Below are 13,874 nucleotides of genomic sequence, written 5' to 3'. Positions count from 1 at the left end.
AAAGACCAATCTGATTTGTAACCAAGTGCCAGTCTCAAACACCTACCATGCTCCTAGTGACATTAATTAAGCGCATATCAAAAAACAAAGTACTTGAAGAAAATGGAACTGCTTATCCCCATCACCCTAAAATCACTTAAAACAGGGTTGGAGGGGCTGTCAGGTCTTTTCCCCAGCTTCTGTGATCCCGTGTGGGTGGATCCCTTCAATAGATGGAGCTTATGGTGCTAGCCTGACTGCTTGTGTCAGAGCTGTCCAGCGTCACATCAGGACCTGCCTCCGTGCCATCAGGATCTGCTTGATCTTTAGCAAAGTTGATGAAAACCTGGAAGTTTAAAGGAAAACACTCAGTATGTGACAGCATAAATAATTTATGACATGAATGAATATAAAAAAGTCATGGCTGTTCATTTGACTGTGAGCCTGGAGAGCTCGCTTGGGGATGGATTCACGCTGAATTTGAGAATTGCAAATTGCTGGGCTTCTGTGGGCTCATGTAAATAAATGGATGTGCACTCCATACTTCCAAAGGCAGACATTCCTGCATGGAACCTCATTGTCCTGCAGCTCAGACTCCCCAGGAGCCAGCGAGGCACTGCCCATGCAGTGGCTGGTTTCAATCACACTGTAATACAGTCCCATGATTACTTCATAAACCCATCTGTCTCTGTGTAATTGACATCTGTGCAGGCACAACTGCAGAGTGTACAGAGAGGTGTATGAAATCACACAACAGCCTTCCTTTCAACAGCAGCTAATGAATACAGAAAGGACTCTTACCAGAACACTCCCTGCAATCATATTTGCATATTCACAGAGCCAAGCTGTCCTCCCACAAAATTTGATCTGGGGCTTCCTGCACTTTTGCCTGCCTGTTTTTCTCACAGCCACTGCCCCTTACTGGAGCAGCACTGAGGAAATCCCCTCCCAGACTGCTGTGTCACAGCAGGGCTGCAGCTCTGCTCCTCTGTCTGGGACAAACCTAATATTCCAGGTGCTGATGCTCTACAGGGTGATCTCTTCTGGATAGTTCTTGTGGCAATCCCTTCAGCTGATGTGCTCCCTAGGAGATTTTGTTGCCATTGGGAATGCTCTTGCAAGGAAAAATGGAATGAACCCAAAAGCTACGTTTGGAGTAATGCTAAATGAACTTACAAACTGAAGAGTGACATTAAGCATATTTTCAGTACCGGTGGAAAGCCTAGCCCTGGACTTGGGGGTGATTCATAGTCCTGCCCTTCACCCACACCCACAAGGCTCCTGAAATCAGCAGTGACAGAGGGAAGAATAGATCCTTTATGCTCCAGGCAGCTTTCTGTGTGTGTTTCCCTAGCACCAGCAGAGGTACCTGGAGGCAGCAGTGCTGACAAAGTACCCCCAGGAGGAATATAGATGGAAATCCCTTTCAAACTGTAGTCTATTGTGTGCAGCAGTCCATTATGTGTAACCATCATTCTGCTCCCCTGTTAGCAGTTTTAAATGGATGGCCTCACATTTTAATTCCTTACCTCCTCCAACGTTGTCTGACTCACAGAGAAGTGCCTGATGTTGAAGGCTGCTTTGCTGCCTTCCAGGAGATCAAATATATTGGCTACCCCTCCTGCAGAGACCGGGACGTGGTACTCCACCATCTTGAAATGCTGATCCTGTGGGGACAGGAGTGGTGGGGGAAAGCCAAGAGCCAACAGATCCAACAGCTGGACCATGGGAGGATGAAGGGGCAGGGGATGTGGTGACTTCTGAATGTTACTGTCTGGGAGTGACCAGTGTTTCCCCACTGGGAATTCTTGTGGGGTTTGTGATTGAGGAGCACAACTAAACTGCAAGGCGGGAGGCTCCAGGGTGGCCATGGCATGCTCCAGCTCCAGGTGTGCAGTTTTGATTCATGCAGAGATTGGGTTACAGACAATGGATGGGATTTGTGACTCGGTTACTCTGGTTTTATAATTACTCAGTTACTGGAAGTACTGGAAGCATCTCTACCCACTGAACCTAAAGGGGGTTTCCATCCATTCCAGGCCTCAGTGGGAAGGCCATTCCCAGGGCAGAGAGTGACCTAACAGCTGCCTTACAGGGTCACTGCAGCTCTTTGGCTGATTTTACTTCAGCCACCAGGAACTGGAGTGCTCCAGCCCTCAGAAAATGTAGCTGAAAGCAGCAGCAAGTGTGGCTCTGAGAGCTCAGATCTTTGTGCACAGTACGTCACAAGATGTCTACCTTGCAAGGATCTTCTTGGTCAGTTTGAAGGGATTTTGAAAGCCTCTCCTGAAAGCATTTGCCTTGCTTACCTTCAGGCATGTATTTGGGAAGTGTGACTTCATGAACTCTGTCAGCTTCTCAGTGCAAACTGTGCTGCTGTTTAAGTGCATCTTCACAGTGAATCCTCTTCCAAATCTAGGGGAAAAAGAAAATCACAGTTAACGCTGTAGAAAAGAGAAAAACAGATGAAGAAACTCCTTTGAGAGTGCTGCACAGCCTCTTTGGGGAAATCTAATCCAGGCACGGTGCAGCTTGAATGGGGTCAGGGTTGTTAACCTGGAGTGAAACTTAGTAAGAAGCTGAGCTATTGTTATAACTAATAAAACCAAAGCTCAACCCTAATACACATTTCTCATTTGTAGCAGTGAGCAGGTTACTTTGGGGGCCACATTCTGGGAAGACAGGCTGTGAGGGAGTAGAAAGTGCATTAGTTAACACAATTTCAGCGGTGTGTAAAGGACATGAGCCAAGAAAAGTCATTGTTTTGATAACACAGGTCTCATGTTCTGAGCACTCAGAGCTGTAGGTCCAGAGGCTGTTCAGTAAAGATGAAATAGGTTCATTTTACTGACCTGCTCTTGATGTGCTGCAAAGAGCCAATGCACTGGAAACTCCCGTTCACCATGATGGCCAGCCTGGTACAGAGGGCTTCACACTCCTCCATGCTGCAAAACCAATCAAGAAACTCTAGTAAGTCATTGAGAAGGTATAAAAATATGGTTAAGTGCCTGGAGAACACCACTGGTCTTCCCTAAAGTGGGTCTCTGTGGATACCACATTTAGCCACAACAAACTCCCAAAACCTGTCACAGTTTGGTGCCCTGAAACTGTGCAGGGACCAGTGAGGCATGGGTCTCTCCACACTTCTGCTGACCCCAAAAAGGGAGGCAGAGCAGCCCAGCCCTACCTGTGGGATGTGAGTATCACTGAGCATTTGTTCTGCACTTCCTCACTGATGATTTTCCAAAGGTGGCGTTTGGCATTTGGGTCCATTCCAGAGCTCGGCTCATCCTGTTGGGAAAGACAGGAGTGGATGGAAATTTGCACTCAAAAAGTAAACAAGCCTGGGCTCAGGCAGCAGTTTAGTATATAGAGAATTCCCCCCTCCTGTTTTTATTGAGATTTTTTTATCTCACAAAGCAGCAGGAGCACTGGCAGGTGGTCAGAAGTAAAGGCAGCACTGCTGGGCTCAATAGAAGTTGGGACAAGAGATATTTATGTCCACTAGGTATCCAACTTAATATTGGAAATCCTCTTCACAGAGGTCTGCACACATTGAGCACACAGCAAGTGGGAAAACTGCACAAAAAGGTATGTTTTACCAATGGGGTAAGCCCATGGAAGAAGTAGAAATTCAGAGTGAAAGACAAGACCTAAAACAAAGGAAGCCAAACCTAAAAATGCAGTTGTGTTCTAATCCTGAGGAAAGTGGCCCCTTTGCTCTCCTACAGTTTTGGAGCCTTGGCTGCTGCTTTTCTTGCAAGGCTGTGCAGGTAAGTTGATAGAAATAAAAAACAAGACAGAACTGGGAACTAGGAGAGTTTAATTGGCAAATATATGGTCTATTTTTGACTTCTGGACAATGCTGCCATAGAAACTGAAAGACTTGCCACTCTCTTATGCCCTCAAAGATAAGTATTTGCTGGACCCTGAACTTTCCTGTGATGGTTTCTATTGTCAGGCCAAGCACGGGCACATGGGGAGTCTCCCTTAAGCTGTGCCTGAGGAGGTTTTGTGAGACTGCCCAAGTTCACCTGGCAGCCCAAGGACCTTGTTGTTCCCTCAACAAGACCCCATTTCTCACCAGCAGCAGAATGGATGGATTGCCAATGAGAGCCAGAGCAGTTGACAGTTTCCTGTTGGTGCCATAGCTGCACATAGAGGTGACTCTGTCCTTGTAGGCCGTCAGGTTCAGCCGGTGGAGGAGCTGGAGTACAACCTAGGGAGCAAGAGTTCTGCTTCCACAACATGTCCAGCCCATGGACTACCACACATATATCTACTGAAGGACTAATTTAAAGGCTCCAAATGACAAAAATGCTGCAAGTCAAACCCCTTGGTACTCACTCCTTTGATGTCCCGCTCCGGGATGCCGTGCAGCCGAGCATAGTAATACATGTGCTCTTCCACAGTCAGCAGGTCATCCAAGGCATCTTCCTGAGGACAGTAGCCAAACAGTGACCAGTGGGCCTCACTGATGTCATTCAAGGACCTGTGTAAGGAGGTTGCACATCACTGTAACCTCACTGAATTGCCAGTGCACTCTGGAATCAAACAGTTGGGAGAAAATCCCTTTCTCCTACTCCCGAACCCTTGAAAGAAAATGCAGTGGAACTGCAGAGCTCCAGCTTTCAGGGCCCCAGTTCTGCAGGGGCTGCATGTCCAGTATGTACCTCTCCAGTTACTGCCAGCACCTCAGGTGGCACAGCTGCCACCAAGCCTACACCTGGTAAAGAAAGCTTTGAGGTGAGCCCTGCTGGGCTCCAGGTCTGGCTTAGAAGTGGGATCACACTGCTCAGGATCTGAGCCTGATCCCATTTGCAATGGGCTGCAGTGGAACAAACACCTCTGAGCAGCAAAATGCAGCTCCCTAAGAAGCAACCATGCCACCTTCAAAGGATGAATTCTCTGGCTTATTTGCTTTTGCTCTGGTTTGAGTGTTTTATTTCAGACTCTTAAATTTCTTTTCCTTTGCCACCCAGCCTTAAAAACTGCTCTCGGGTTGATTTATTTCCCAGAAATCATATTCTCCATACCCAGAATGATCCTGGACCCGCAGCCTTCCGCTGGATGCTCCAATATCCCCTGTCAGCATCTTAAAGATTGTTGTCTTTCCAGCTCCATTCACACCAAGCAAGCCAAAGCACTGGGAAAGAGAAGTCAAAATGTAAACATGCTGTATTTTTAATGCAGAAATATTGCTCTGAGATGGGCGCTCAGTGCACCTTGACCCTTCTTTTTCCAGTCCCTTGAGCAAGATGATTTTCCAGAGGAACTCAGAGCATGCCAGTGTTATAATGGAGGTTGTTTATGGTGCAATATACTCAGCTTATATCAGCATCATTTGTTTAATATGGTGAAGAACCAAGGATGTGTCTCCAGTAGAGTCAATTCTTTTACTGTGAGGTGCACTTCTGCAGGAGCTCAGGCCAAATCCCCATCAGCTCATCTGTCCAAGCCTCCCCTTGACAGGGACAGAGCTGCTCCTGGGAATGGGGTGAGTGAGGTTTGGGCTGGCACTGGTTAAAACCCTGATCAACACAAGGTTTTTGTCCCATAGTATCACCAAAGCACTACCTTAATAAGATGAAGAACTGTCTCCCTGCAGTGTAATTCCAGTATGTCATGGTAAAATCCACATTTTATTGCTAAGGTTGGAGATAGGCAGTTGTGTGTTGCATCAGCCATTTCCATTGTGCTGATAATTACTGTTATTTTGCCATCATTAGTGCAGACCAGCTGATGTGAAAGTCCTCCTTTGCTGGGGATGCACAGCAATCCATGGCTCTTCCCCACCTTGGTCCAGACAGGAACAGGATCTGTGCACAGCAGTGCAGGGCCAAAGCTTCTGCTTACAGGTGGGGAATGGTGCCCTGAATCCCACCAGCATCAGGGGGAATTTTTCTAGAAGTCAAAGACCTCAATGCCAGTCCTGGCTTATAAAAAGTCCTCACCATAAAGACTAGCACAGTGTCCATGTGAGGATACTGCCCTTTCATCTCTGTGGGACCCAGGCAATTAAAATAAACCAGGTACCAAGGATTAATTCCAAGCTTCCCCACAAGTCAGGTGCACAGCCTGAGGTAGAATCTGGTCTCCAGTTTCCTCTGGATCTCAGAGGTGCTCTGTGTACTCCTGTCTTTTTACTTCTCAGGGAGGCAACTGCACTGACATGACCAAGGAATAGTGTTTTCTTTGGAGCTAATTTTAGGTCCTGATTCATGAAAATGTGTGTTCAGCTGGAGTGATTTTTCTTTCCCTGATGGGAAGACACAAGCAGATGAGCCTGACTCACCATCTCCCATGCAGTTCAGGTGAATAATTTCAGCTGGATACGTTCTGCTGTCTTCATTTACCACCTGGTGACCCCCAGTGACCCCCCCAAGACTGCACTGTACACACAGAGCATGCAGACATTTTACTCTGAATATAGAGCTCCATCAATTCCCATCCACTTTCCTTCCTTCTAGGGCCTTCAAACCGTCACTCGATGTCCCAAATGTACCAGGAGCCTTTTGTCACTGCTGTAACCCCAAGAATCAATAAATGAGGCAAAGAAAGGAAGAGGCCAGAGCAGAGCAAACCATTACAGAAGAGGGCAGTGACAGGGGAAGGTGCCCACAGCCTTCTCCCCCGCTCACCTCCCCAGCAGGGATCCCAAGGCTGATGTTCTTCACTGCTGTGATGCGTTTGTGAGGCAGGTGGTAGATCTTGGTGAGGTTCTGGAGCTGCACCACGTCGAAATCAGCTTTGCCAGACTCCACCCGGCTCCTCTCTGCCTGGACGTCCCCATCCTCTACGGCCGCAGGGGGCAGAAGGGAGGCTTTGCCATGGACTCTGTCAAACAGGAACCTGGGGGAGGGCAGAGAGGGGAGAGCCTCCAGCAGCAGCCAGCAGTTGGGATAGATCCCAGGGAGCCTCGCTGTGAGATCCCAGGGCATGCACACAGTACTCAGATATACAGTTTCTAGTCTCTCCTGGTATTTGCTCCACCCAGTGTTCTCTTCCTGCCTGTTTTTTCCCCCTCTTTTTCAGCAGATATTCTGGGCTGGAGCAGGTCCTGCCTTGTGGACACGCTTCTCATGCAGGTGACAGGGATGTTCTCACTCCTCTGTGTGTGCACCCAGGGCAGAGCCAAACAGAGGAAGTTGTCAGTGGAATGACTGCCCTCACCAACAGCTGAGCATCCACCCACCAAACCCAGGGCTGCAGTGCCAGCCAGCACCAACTACCAGGGCACTCTGAAAACTACACCTCTGTTAGTTAATATTCTAACTACCAGGACTTCTGCCAGAGAAAACTCACTCCACATTCACAAATTGCGCTGGAAATTGATGGGCTGCATAATAGCCAGTGATGGTGCAGGAGCCCAGAATGGAGCTGTGGCTGGGGCTGCTCCCAATGAGGCTCCAGCTGTTACTTACTCCAGGACCTTGTTCCACACTCTCTGGATCATCCTGTCGTGAACTGTGAGTCGAATGGCAAAGAACACGGTGCCCTGGATGAACATGGCCAGCAGCTTGGATGTGGTCTTGTCCAGCTCAAAGGTTTTGTCAGGGTAGTCCACTCCATAGGCTCTTAAGAAGCCCAGCAGTGCCTGATCCTGAGACAGTTCAATCAAGCCGTAGCCAAAGCAAAATTGTGGGAACAGGAGGAACACATGCCTTAAATTTTCAGCAAGATCATGCAAGCCCTGGAAAAAAACAAAGAGCAGCACAGTCAGTCACTGCTTTTATTCATGGAATAAATTCATAGGTTTTACTGTGGGACTGAAGTGTAACAATTACATTGGGATTTGCCTGTGTCTCAGCAGAGATAAATTGAGAGCAAAGAGCTCTGCAGACAGCTCGTTTCACAGGCACAAGGTCATAAAAGTCAACAGGCAGCTCTGAGGTCGTGATCACCCATAGTAAACAGCAGCCAGCTCCCAGCATGGTCCCTGCTGCTGCTCCAGCACCCAGAACACACCCAGGAGCCACAGCTGAGTCCTGCCACTGTCCCCCTAATCTGTCCAGCACAGTCTGCTCCCCTGGAGCACTGCCCTCTCTGTTTTCATTGGACAAACGTCTCCATAAAACAAAAAATTTGGCTTCTGTAGACACAGAAGAGCTTTTCCAGCTAATTCACAGCAGAAAAGCCTAGCGCAGTCTCACAGTAAAGAACTCTGGTACATTTCTAGCAGAAGAAAGGATTAGTGCACAAAGCAAACTGGAGAGGCACTCAATTAGCATGGAATGGAACTGACTCCCTGCCACTGGGGCACAGAGTGGTCATAATTGCATATCCCTAAAATCCAAGGGGTTGCTGAACAAACTCTGTCCAGACAGAGAGAAAAATCCAACCCAGCTATTGTAATTGCCCTCCATCAAAAAAGGAATCTAAGTGTAAGGTGTGTATTTTATCCCAGGCATTCCCAGGGAGATCTCAGTTTAAGAGAGGGCTTTACTTTAGGGAATCATCACTGTCTCTGGGTTGTTTTTCATCCTTGCAGGAAGAAGATGACTGCATTACAGACTGAAATGACAGACAGCTGGTGCTGGGTAACTGCAGCACATGTCAGACTCAGGGCAGTGACATTCAGCTGTCACTCCCCACAGCTCATGCTCAAGAACTCAGCAATGGTTTGAAGTGTCCATCAACAACTTCTTATCAAGCATCTCCACCACCTCCTGCTCCCCATCTTCCATCACCAGGGTGGTTATAAAGAGAGTCCTCAGTTTTCTCCCTCTTCTTTTCATGTTCTCCTCTCTGTCACCATCATTTCTTTCTTTGCTGGGGGTGCAGATTCACAGAGAAGCAAGGTCCGTATGTGACTCATGTCCTGTCTGTAGGGAACCCCATGAGATCCTGTGACTGTGCCCAGCTGCTACACACCTGATCAAAGCCACCAAGCCCACAAGAAGCCTCCTGCTGGGTCACTACTTGTGGGGCTCCTACCTGGTCTGTGGCCTTCTCCTGGGAGAGCAGGAACACGACAGAGTGAGTGATAATGGTGTTGATGCCAAAGAACAGGTTGACACAGACATAAACAATGAAGGCCATCCCTGTTTCCTTGAAAAGCCCAGCCAGCAGGTACATCCAGGAAAATGATGCATATCTGTAAATACCAACAGTGCAGAGAAAACCACGGTAACTCAAAGGCTACTTTGAAAACAAACCACTGAAGACATCAGACAACACAGATTCATGGCATGGTTTGAGATGGAAGAGAGCTTAAAGCCCATCCAGTTCCACCCCCTGCCATGAGCAGGGACACCTGCCACTAGATCAGGTTGATCCAAGCCCCGTCCAACCTGGCTTTGAACACTCCCAGAGCTGGAACACAACAGTTCTGTTTTGGCATGTAACTACATTTCCACATGACAGAGTTTAAAGAAAAGAAAAATGCCTTTGTGTCTGTTAAAACTTGGAGAAAAGGTTTATGATACATACTTTGAACATGGAACCCCACCTGAAAACAAAGAGACTTGGCCTGGAGTCAAAGCCAGGGAGAGTTTGTCTAAGTTTTCCAGAATTGTGCTACCGCTGTTTATTTTGCTCTCCGATATTAAAATGCTCTTGAACTTTGCAAGAGGTCAGCAAGCATTTGCTTATAGCTTGGGCTGTTTCTGGGACCTTGAATATTTCTATATCCTCATGTAGGGATTGCTGTGAATAAAGCAGGCATGACAACAATGCTTCACCTCCCTGCTCCTGGAAGGAGCAACTTAGTCACTGTTTGTGAAGGGCATGTTGAAGAGAAACATATTCCCACATATTCCCCCCTGGATCTCAGACTGCAGCAGCCTGCAAGATCCAGTTCCTCACCCTGTGCAGTGATATTTAAATAACTAAGCTCCACACTTACCCAAAGAGTAACAGCAGAAGAAATACTGCCACCAAGTTACTGTTGTTGCAGAAAGCTGGGATCTGGAAGGCTGAAATAACTCCTACTGAGAGTCCAATAGGGACCATAAAAAGTACCTGTAAAATGATATTAAAAAAATGTTACTAGGACAACAGTTCTGAAACACCTTACTACAACCATACAGAAGAAACAATGCCAGGACTGAATCTGGTCCCACAATGCAGCTTGGTTTTTCTAAGGGAATGGTTTTTCTAGGGAAACCAAACACAGGTGGGCTCTCAATTCCCCCCAGATGAATTGCAGATGAATTCCCACAAAGCCTCTTTGAATAGGCAAAGCCTCAGCACTGAGGAGCGTGGGCAGAAAGTACCTTAAAAAAAGGTTGTGAATGAAAAATACCCCTTTGGGTTTTCTGTTAGCCTTGCAGCCAGACCACTTCATTGTGCCCTGTAAATCTAGTCTTTATAGTGTTGAGTCAAGCCAGAGACCTACCAAGCATCTGCCAGGAGAGCTCCCTCTCCTCCCCAGCTCTGGGATTTAGCAGAATTTACTGGCAGGGATTCACTGAGAAATATCAAGTTGCCGAGAGCGCTGGATTAGTTTCAGCCCGCTGAATACCGACTGTGCAAGGACTCCGGGGATTTTGCCACAGGCTGATTTACAAATATGCAGGGCTGGAAGGGAGGGCAGGGAGCAGGCAGGCAGGCACAGACCTGCCCCACCCTCCCTGCAGTGTGCTGCCGAGCCAGGCTGGGGCCACGCTGCCTTGGGACCCCTTCCATTCCTCCTGCAGGGCAAGGGATCCTTCTTCTTCTGCCTTGGGACCCCTTCCATTCCTCCTGCAGAGCAGGGGATCCTTGTGCTGCTGCCTTGGGACCCCTTCCATTCCTCCTGCAGAGCAGGGGATCCTTGTGCTGCTGCCTTGGGACCCCTTCCATTCCTCCTGCAGAGCAGGGGATCCTTGTGCTGCTGCCTTGGGACCCCTTCCATTCCTCCTGCAGAGCAGGGGATCCTTGTGCTGCTGCCTTGGGACCCCTTCCATTCCTCCTGCAGAGCAGGGGATCCTTGTGCTGCTGCCTTGGGACCCCTTCCATTCCTCCTGCAGAGCAGGGGATCCTTGTGCTGCTGCCTTGGGACCCCTTCCATTCCTCCTGCAGAGCAGGGGATCCTTGTGCTGCTGCCTTGGGACCCCTTCCATTCCTCCTGCAGAGCAGGGGATCCTTGTGCTGCTGCCTTGGGACCCCTTCCATTCCTCCTGCAGAGCAGGGGATCCTTGTGCTGCTGCCTTGGGACCCCTTCCATTCCTCCTGCAGAGCAGGGGATCCTTGTGCTGCTGCTTTGGGACCCCTTCCATTCCTACTGTAGGGCAGGGGGTCCTGGTGCTGCTGCCTGCACTCATGAGCACTCCCAGACAGGCACTTCTGGTGTACATTCCCCAAGGGATTCCAGCCCTTGGTCCTCCCTGCACCAAAGAGGGCAGATCACCCAAATGCCCCTGAGGATTTCCTGCTTTTGGGAAGCAATGGAATCACTGGGATTTTAGGGACTTGCAGATCTGCATCAGCTGAATTGTGTGGGATAGGGGAGCTGGTCACCACTGCAGCCTGGTTGCAGTGGTTGCAGTGCAGCTTGGCTGCACTGCCCATTCCCTGGGTGAGGGTCTGACACCCTGCACCACAGGGAATGCAGAAGACACAAAGCACTTCAGCCTACAGACATTACAAACATCTTTCCCCTTGGCCCAGCAATGCTTTCCAACAGTGCCACGAACCCTCTGCACCAGGAGGAAACTGAACTTTGGGGGCAACAAGGGCACACCTATGCCAGGGAATGCAGCACAGTGCTGGGAGCTCAGCACAGCACATCCATGCAGCACTGTGAAAAAGAATTGCTCAGGTTCTGCAGGGCTGCATTTGTAGCCTTCCTTGGCTTAAAAACTTCATAACACAGACTCTTACAGACAGCATTCAAGCTGGAGGTAGGGGTTTGCCCAGCAGGGTTGTGTCAGCTGAGGGATGCCTGCTGCTGTGCCTCCAGAAATCCCAGACTGGCTGCAGCCTTGAGCCACAAAGCCTCACCCCAGATCCCTGGAGCCTGGGTGACAGCAGATCAGCCCTGCAAGCTGTCAGAGCAGCAGCTGGGGTGCTGGGATGGAAATCAAACTGCAGCCTGCTCCCTGCTGCTCCCATATAAAAGTGCTGGGTGTTTTACACACACTCCAGAGAGCAGGAATGCCTTTGCTTGGCAGAATCCAGTGCTGCAGTTCACATTTAATCGTCCCCAGTGCCTTGGAGAACAATTACTACACAACACTCTTGGTAGCAGTAAGAAGAACTTTAAATAAAGAACTTTTTTTTCCTCCCATGGTGTGTAATGCTCCCGCTGGTGCATTTAGGAACGTGGATTATTTACCAGATCATAAACCAGGTTGGTCACCCAGTAGGTTGTCATCCCAATGCCTGAAATGTGCTGCAGCTGCTTGGCTTTGGTTTGGTGCTCCTTGACCATGTAGAGCACAAAGCTTGCTGTGGTGATGGAGTAGCCCACCAAAACAGACATGGACACTATGATGTCCAGTAAGCTGTTGAGCCTGGGAAAAAAGGGGAGAAAGATGCATTTGGTGAGTGAAAGCGGCAGATTTCCCTCACTCTGAGGCTTGGTCAGAGCTCAGAAGCAATAAGGTCCTGATTCTGGGACAGATCTTTTATAAACCTGGAATGGTTTGGGGCTGGAAAGGACCTCAAAACCCATCCCATTCCAGCCTTCTGTCATGGGCAGGGACACCTTCCCCTATCCCAGGTTGCTCCAAGCCCTGTCCAACCTGGCCTTGGACACTTCCAGGGATGGCGTCACCACCCTCACAGAGTAGAATTTCTTCCCTTCTTGGCTCCCTGTGCTGATGGCAATGATTTCCAGCAAAAGGGACCCACAGGACTGAGCTGGAGTGCTGGACCTCAGCATGGAGTAGAAGGGCCAAAAGGAAAATCATGTTATTATTGTCATAATAATTATTATTATTATTAGTTTGTTTATATGCCCAAACACACAAATGTGTGAGGCTGTAAGTGTGACTTCCAGATCTCCATAAGATCCTGCCAAAAAACCCCACAGGAACCCCCAGCTCTGGTGGCAAGCAGGACACCATTCATGTATAGGGTGAATGAACACAAGTGAGAACAGTTTCATCACTTAGAAAAAGATATCCAGTAATTTAGGCTGGTTTATGCTTTGCAATGAGCTGGTTTGCTCCTTTTAAAGCTAAAAACATCAGGCATCAGCCAAATGAATCTGCTTACATTACTTGTTCTTGACTCTGTCCTCCAGGATATGGGTGAGCTGATAGGAAAATACCTATGGTGGAAAAAAAGAAAACGAAATTGAAATTATGTCCACATTAAAGCTTCCTTCACCAGCTCCTGATATTCACAACAATACAGAAAACTATAGAAAAAGAGAAGAAAAGCAGATCAAAAGTGTGTTTCTGCTCTGTCATCTCTGTGTGATCTTGGGCAGAATTTCGAGCCTCCTCCTTTTTCCTAGGATTTCACTTGGCTGCGCAGCAGATCTGAAATTCAAACCCTGGGCTCTGTTCCTACACCTGCCTGGCTGCCAGCCCCATTCCCTTCCCACACCTGGGTATTCCAGTTTAGATCCCTCAGCACTGACACCTTCCAAACTGATGGATGTGTTCTGTTTCTGAGCTGCTGGCTGCTGATCCCACCTCATTCCATTTGTTCTTTTATCACCAGGAACAAGTCTTTCCCTGCTGCCCTCCTCCACAACTGCTACCTGCCTGTGATAGATGTCTTTCTCCATATGGGATCTGTGGAGGTGAGAGCAGAAACCCAGGTAAGCTACAGACACTTTTGCCCCCAGTGTGGCAGTGAGATAATTCTGAACTGTTCTGTCTTAAAAAGCTAGAGAAAAAAAATAAAATAAGGAGTATTTTGATCAAAGTCACTATCAAAAATTTAATTATCACACTGATAAGTCCCTGTGATGTTTTCCAAAAAAAAAAAATCCATTAGAAATGGGTTTGTATCAGGCC

The 13,874-nt window shown here is 48.4% G+C and overlaps 1 protein-coding gene across 1 annotated transcript in view; it reads right to left on the bottom strand.

Moving 5' to 3' along the window:
* Positions 1–205: 205 nt before the first annotated feature.
* Positions 206–13,874, bottom strand: part of ABCA12 (ATP binding cassette subfamily A member 12) — a 76,542-nt gene continuing 62,873 nt past the window's right edge. Inside the window, exons 41-54 of the mRNA XM_041411784.1 lie at positions 13,123–13,177; positions 12,239–12,416; positions 9,827–9,942; positions 8,917–9,076; positions 7,404–7,672; positions 6,621–6,831; positions 5,016–5,125; positions 4,327–4,471; positions 4,064–4,198; positions 3,167–3,270; positions 2,832–2,924; positions 2,289–2,394; positions 1,509–1,646; positions 206–325 (exon numbers count right to left, since the gene is read on the bottom strand). Coding sequence (XP_041267718.1) covers positions 206–325; positions 1,509–1,646; positions 2,289–2,394; positions 2,832–2,924; positions 3,167–3,270; positions 4,064–4,198; positions 4,327–4,471; positions 5,016–5,125; positions 6,621–6,831; positions 7,404–7,672; positions 8,917–9,076; positions 9,827–9,942; positions 12,239–12,416; positions 13,123–13,177 — 1,940 coding nt within the window. The remainder of the gene's footprint in view (positions 326–1,508; positions 1,647–2,288; positions 2,395–2,831; positions 2,925–3,166; positions 3,271–4,063; positions 4,199–4,326; positions 4,472–5,015; positions 5,126–6,620; positions 6,832–7,403; positions 7,673–8,916; positions 9,077–9,826; positions 9,943–12,238; positions 12,417–13,122; positions 13,178–13,874) is intronic.

The sequence above is a fragment of the Onychostruthus taczanowskii genome, unplaced genomic scaffold (assembly GCF_017590055.1).
Source record: "Onychostruthus taczanowskii isolate IOZ18803 unplaced genomic scaffold, ASM1759005v1 scaffold37, whole genome shotgun sequence".
NCBI classification, from domain to species: Eukaryota; Metazoa; Chordata; class Aves; order Passeriformes; family Passeridae; genus Onychostruthus; species Onychostruthus taczanowskii.
The sequence above is the reverse complement of the archived record's forward strand: the minus strand, read 5'-3'. Positions and strand labels throughout refer to the sequence as shown.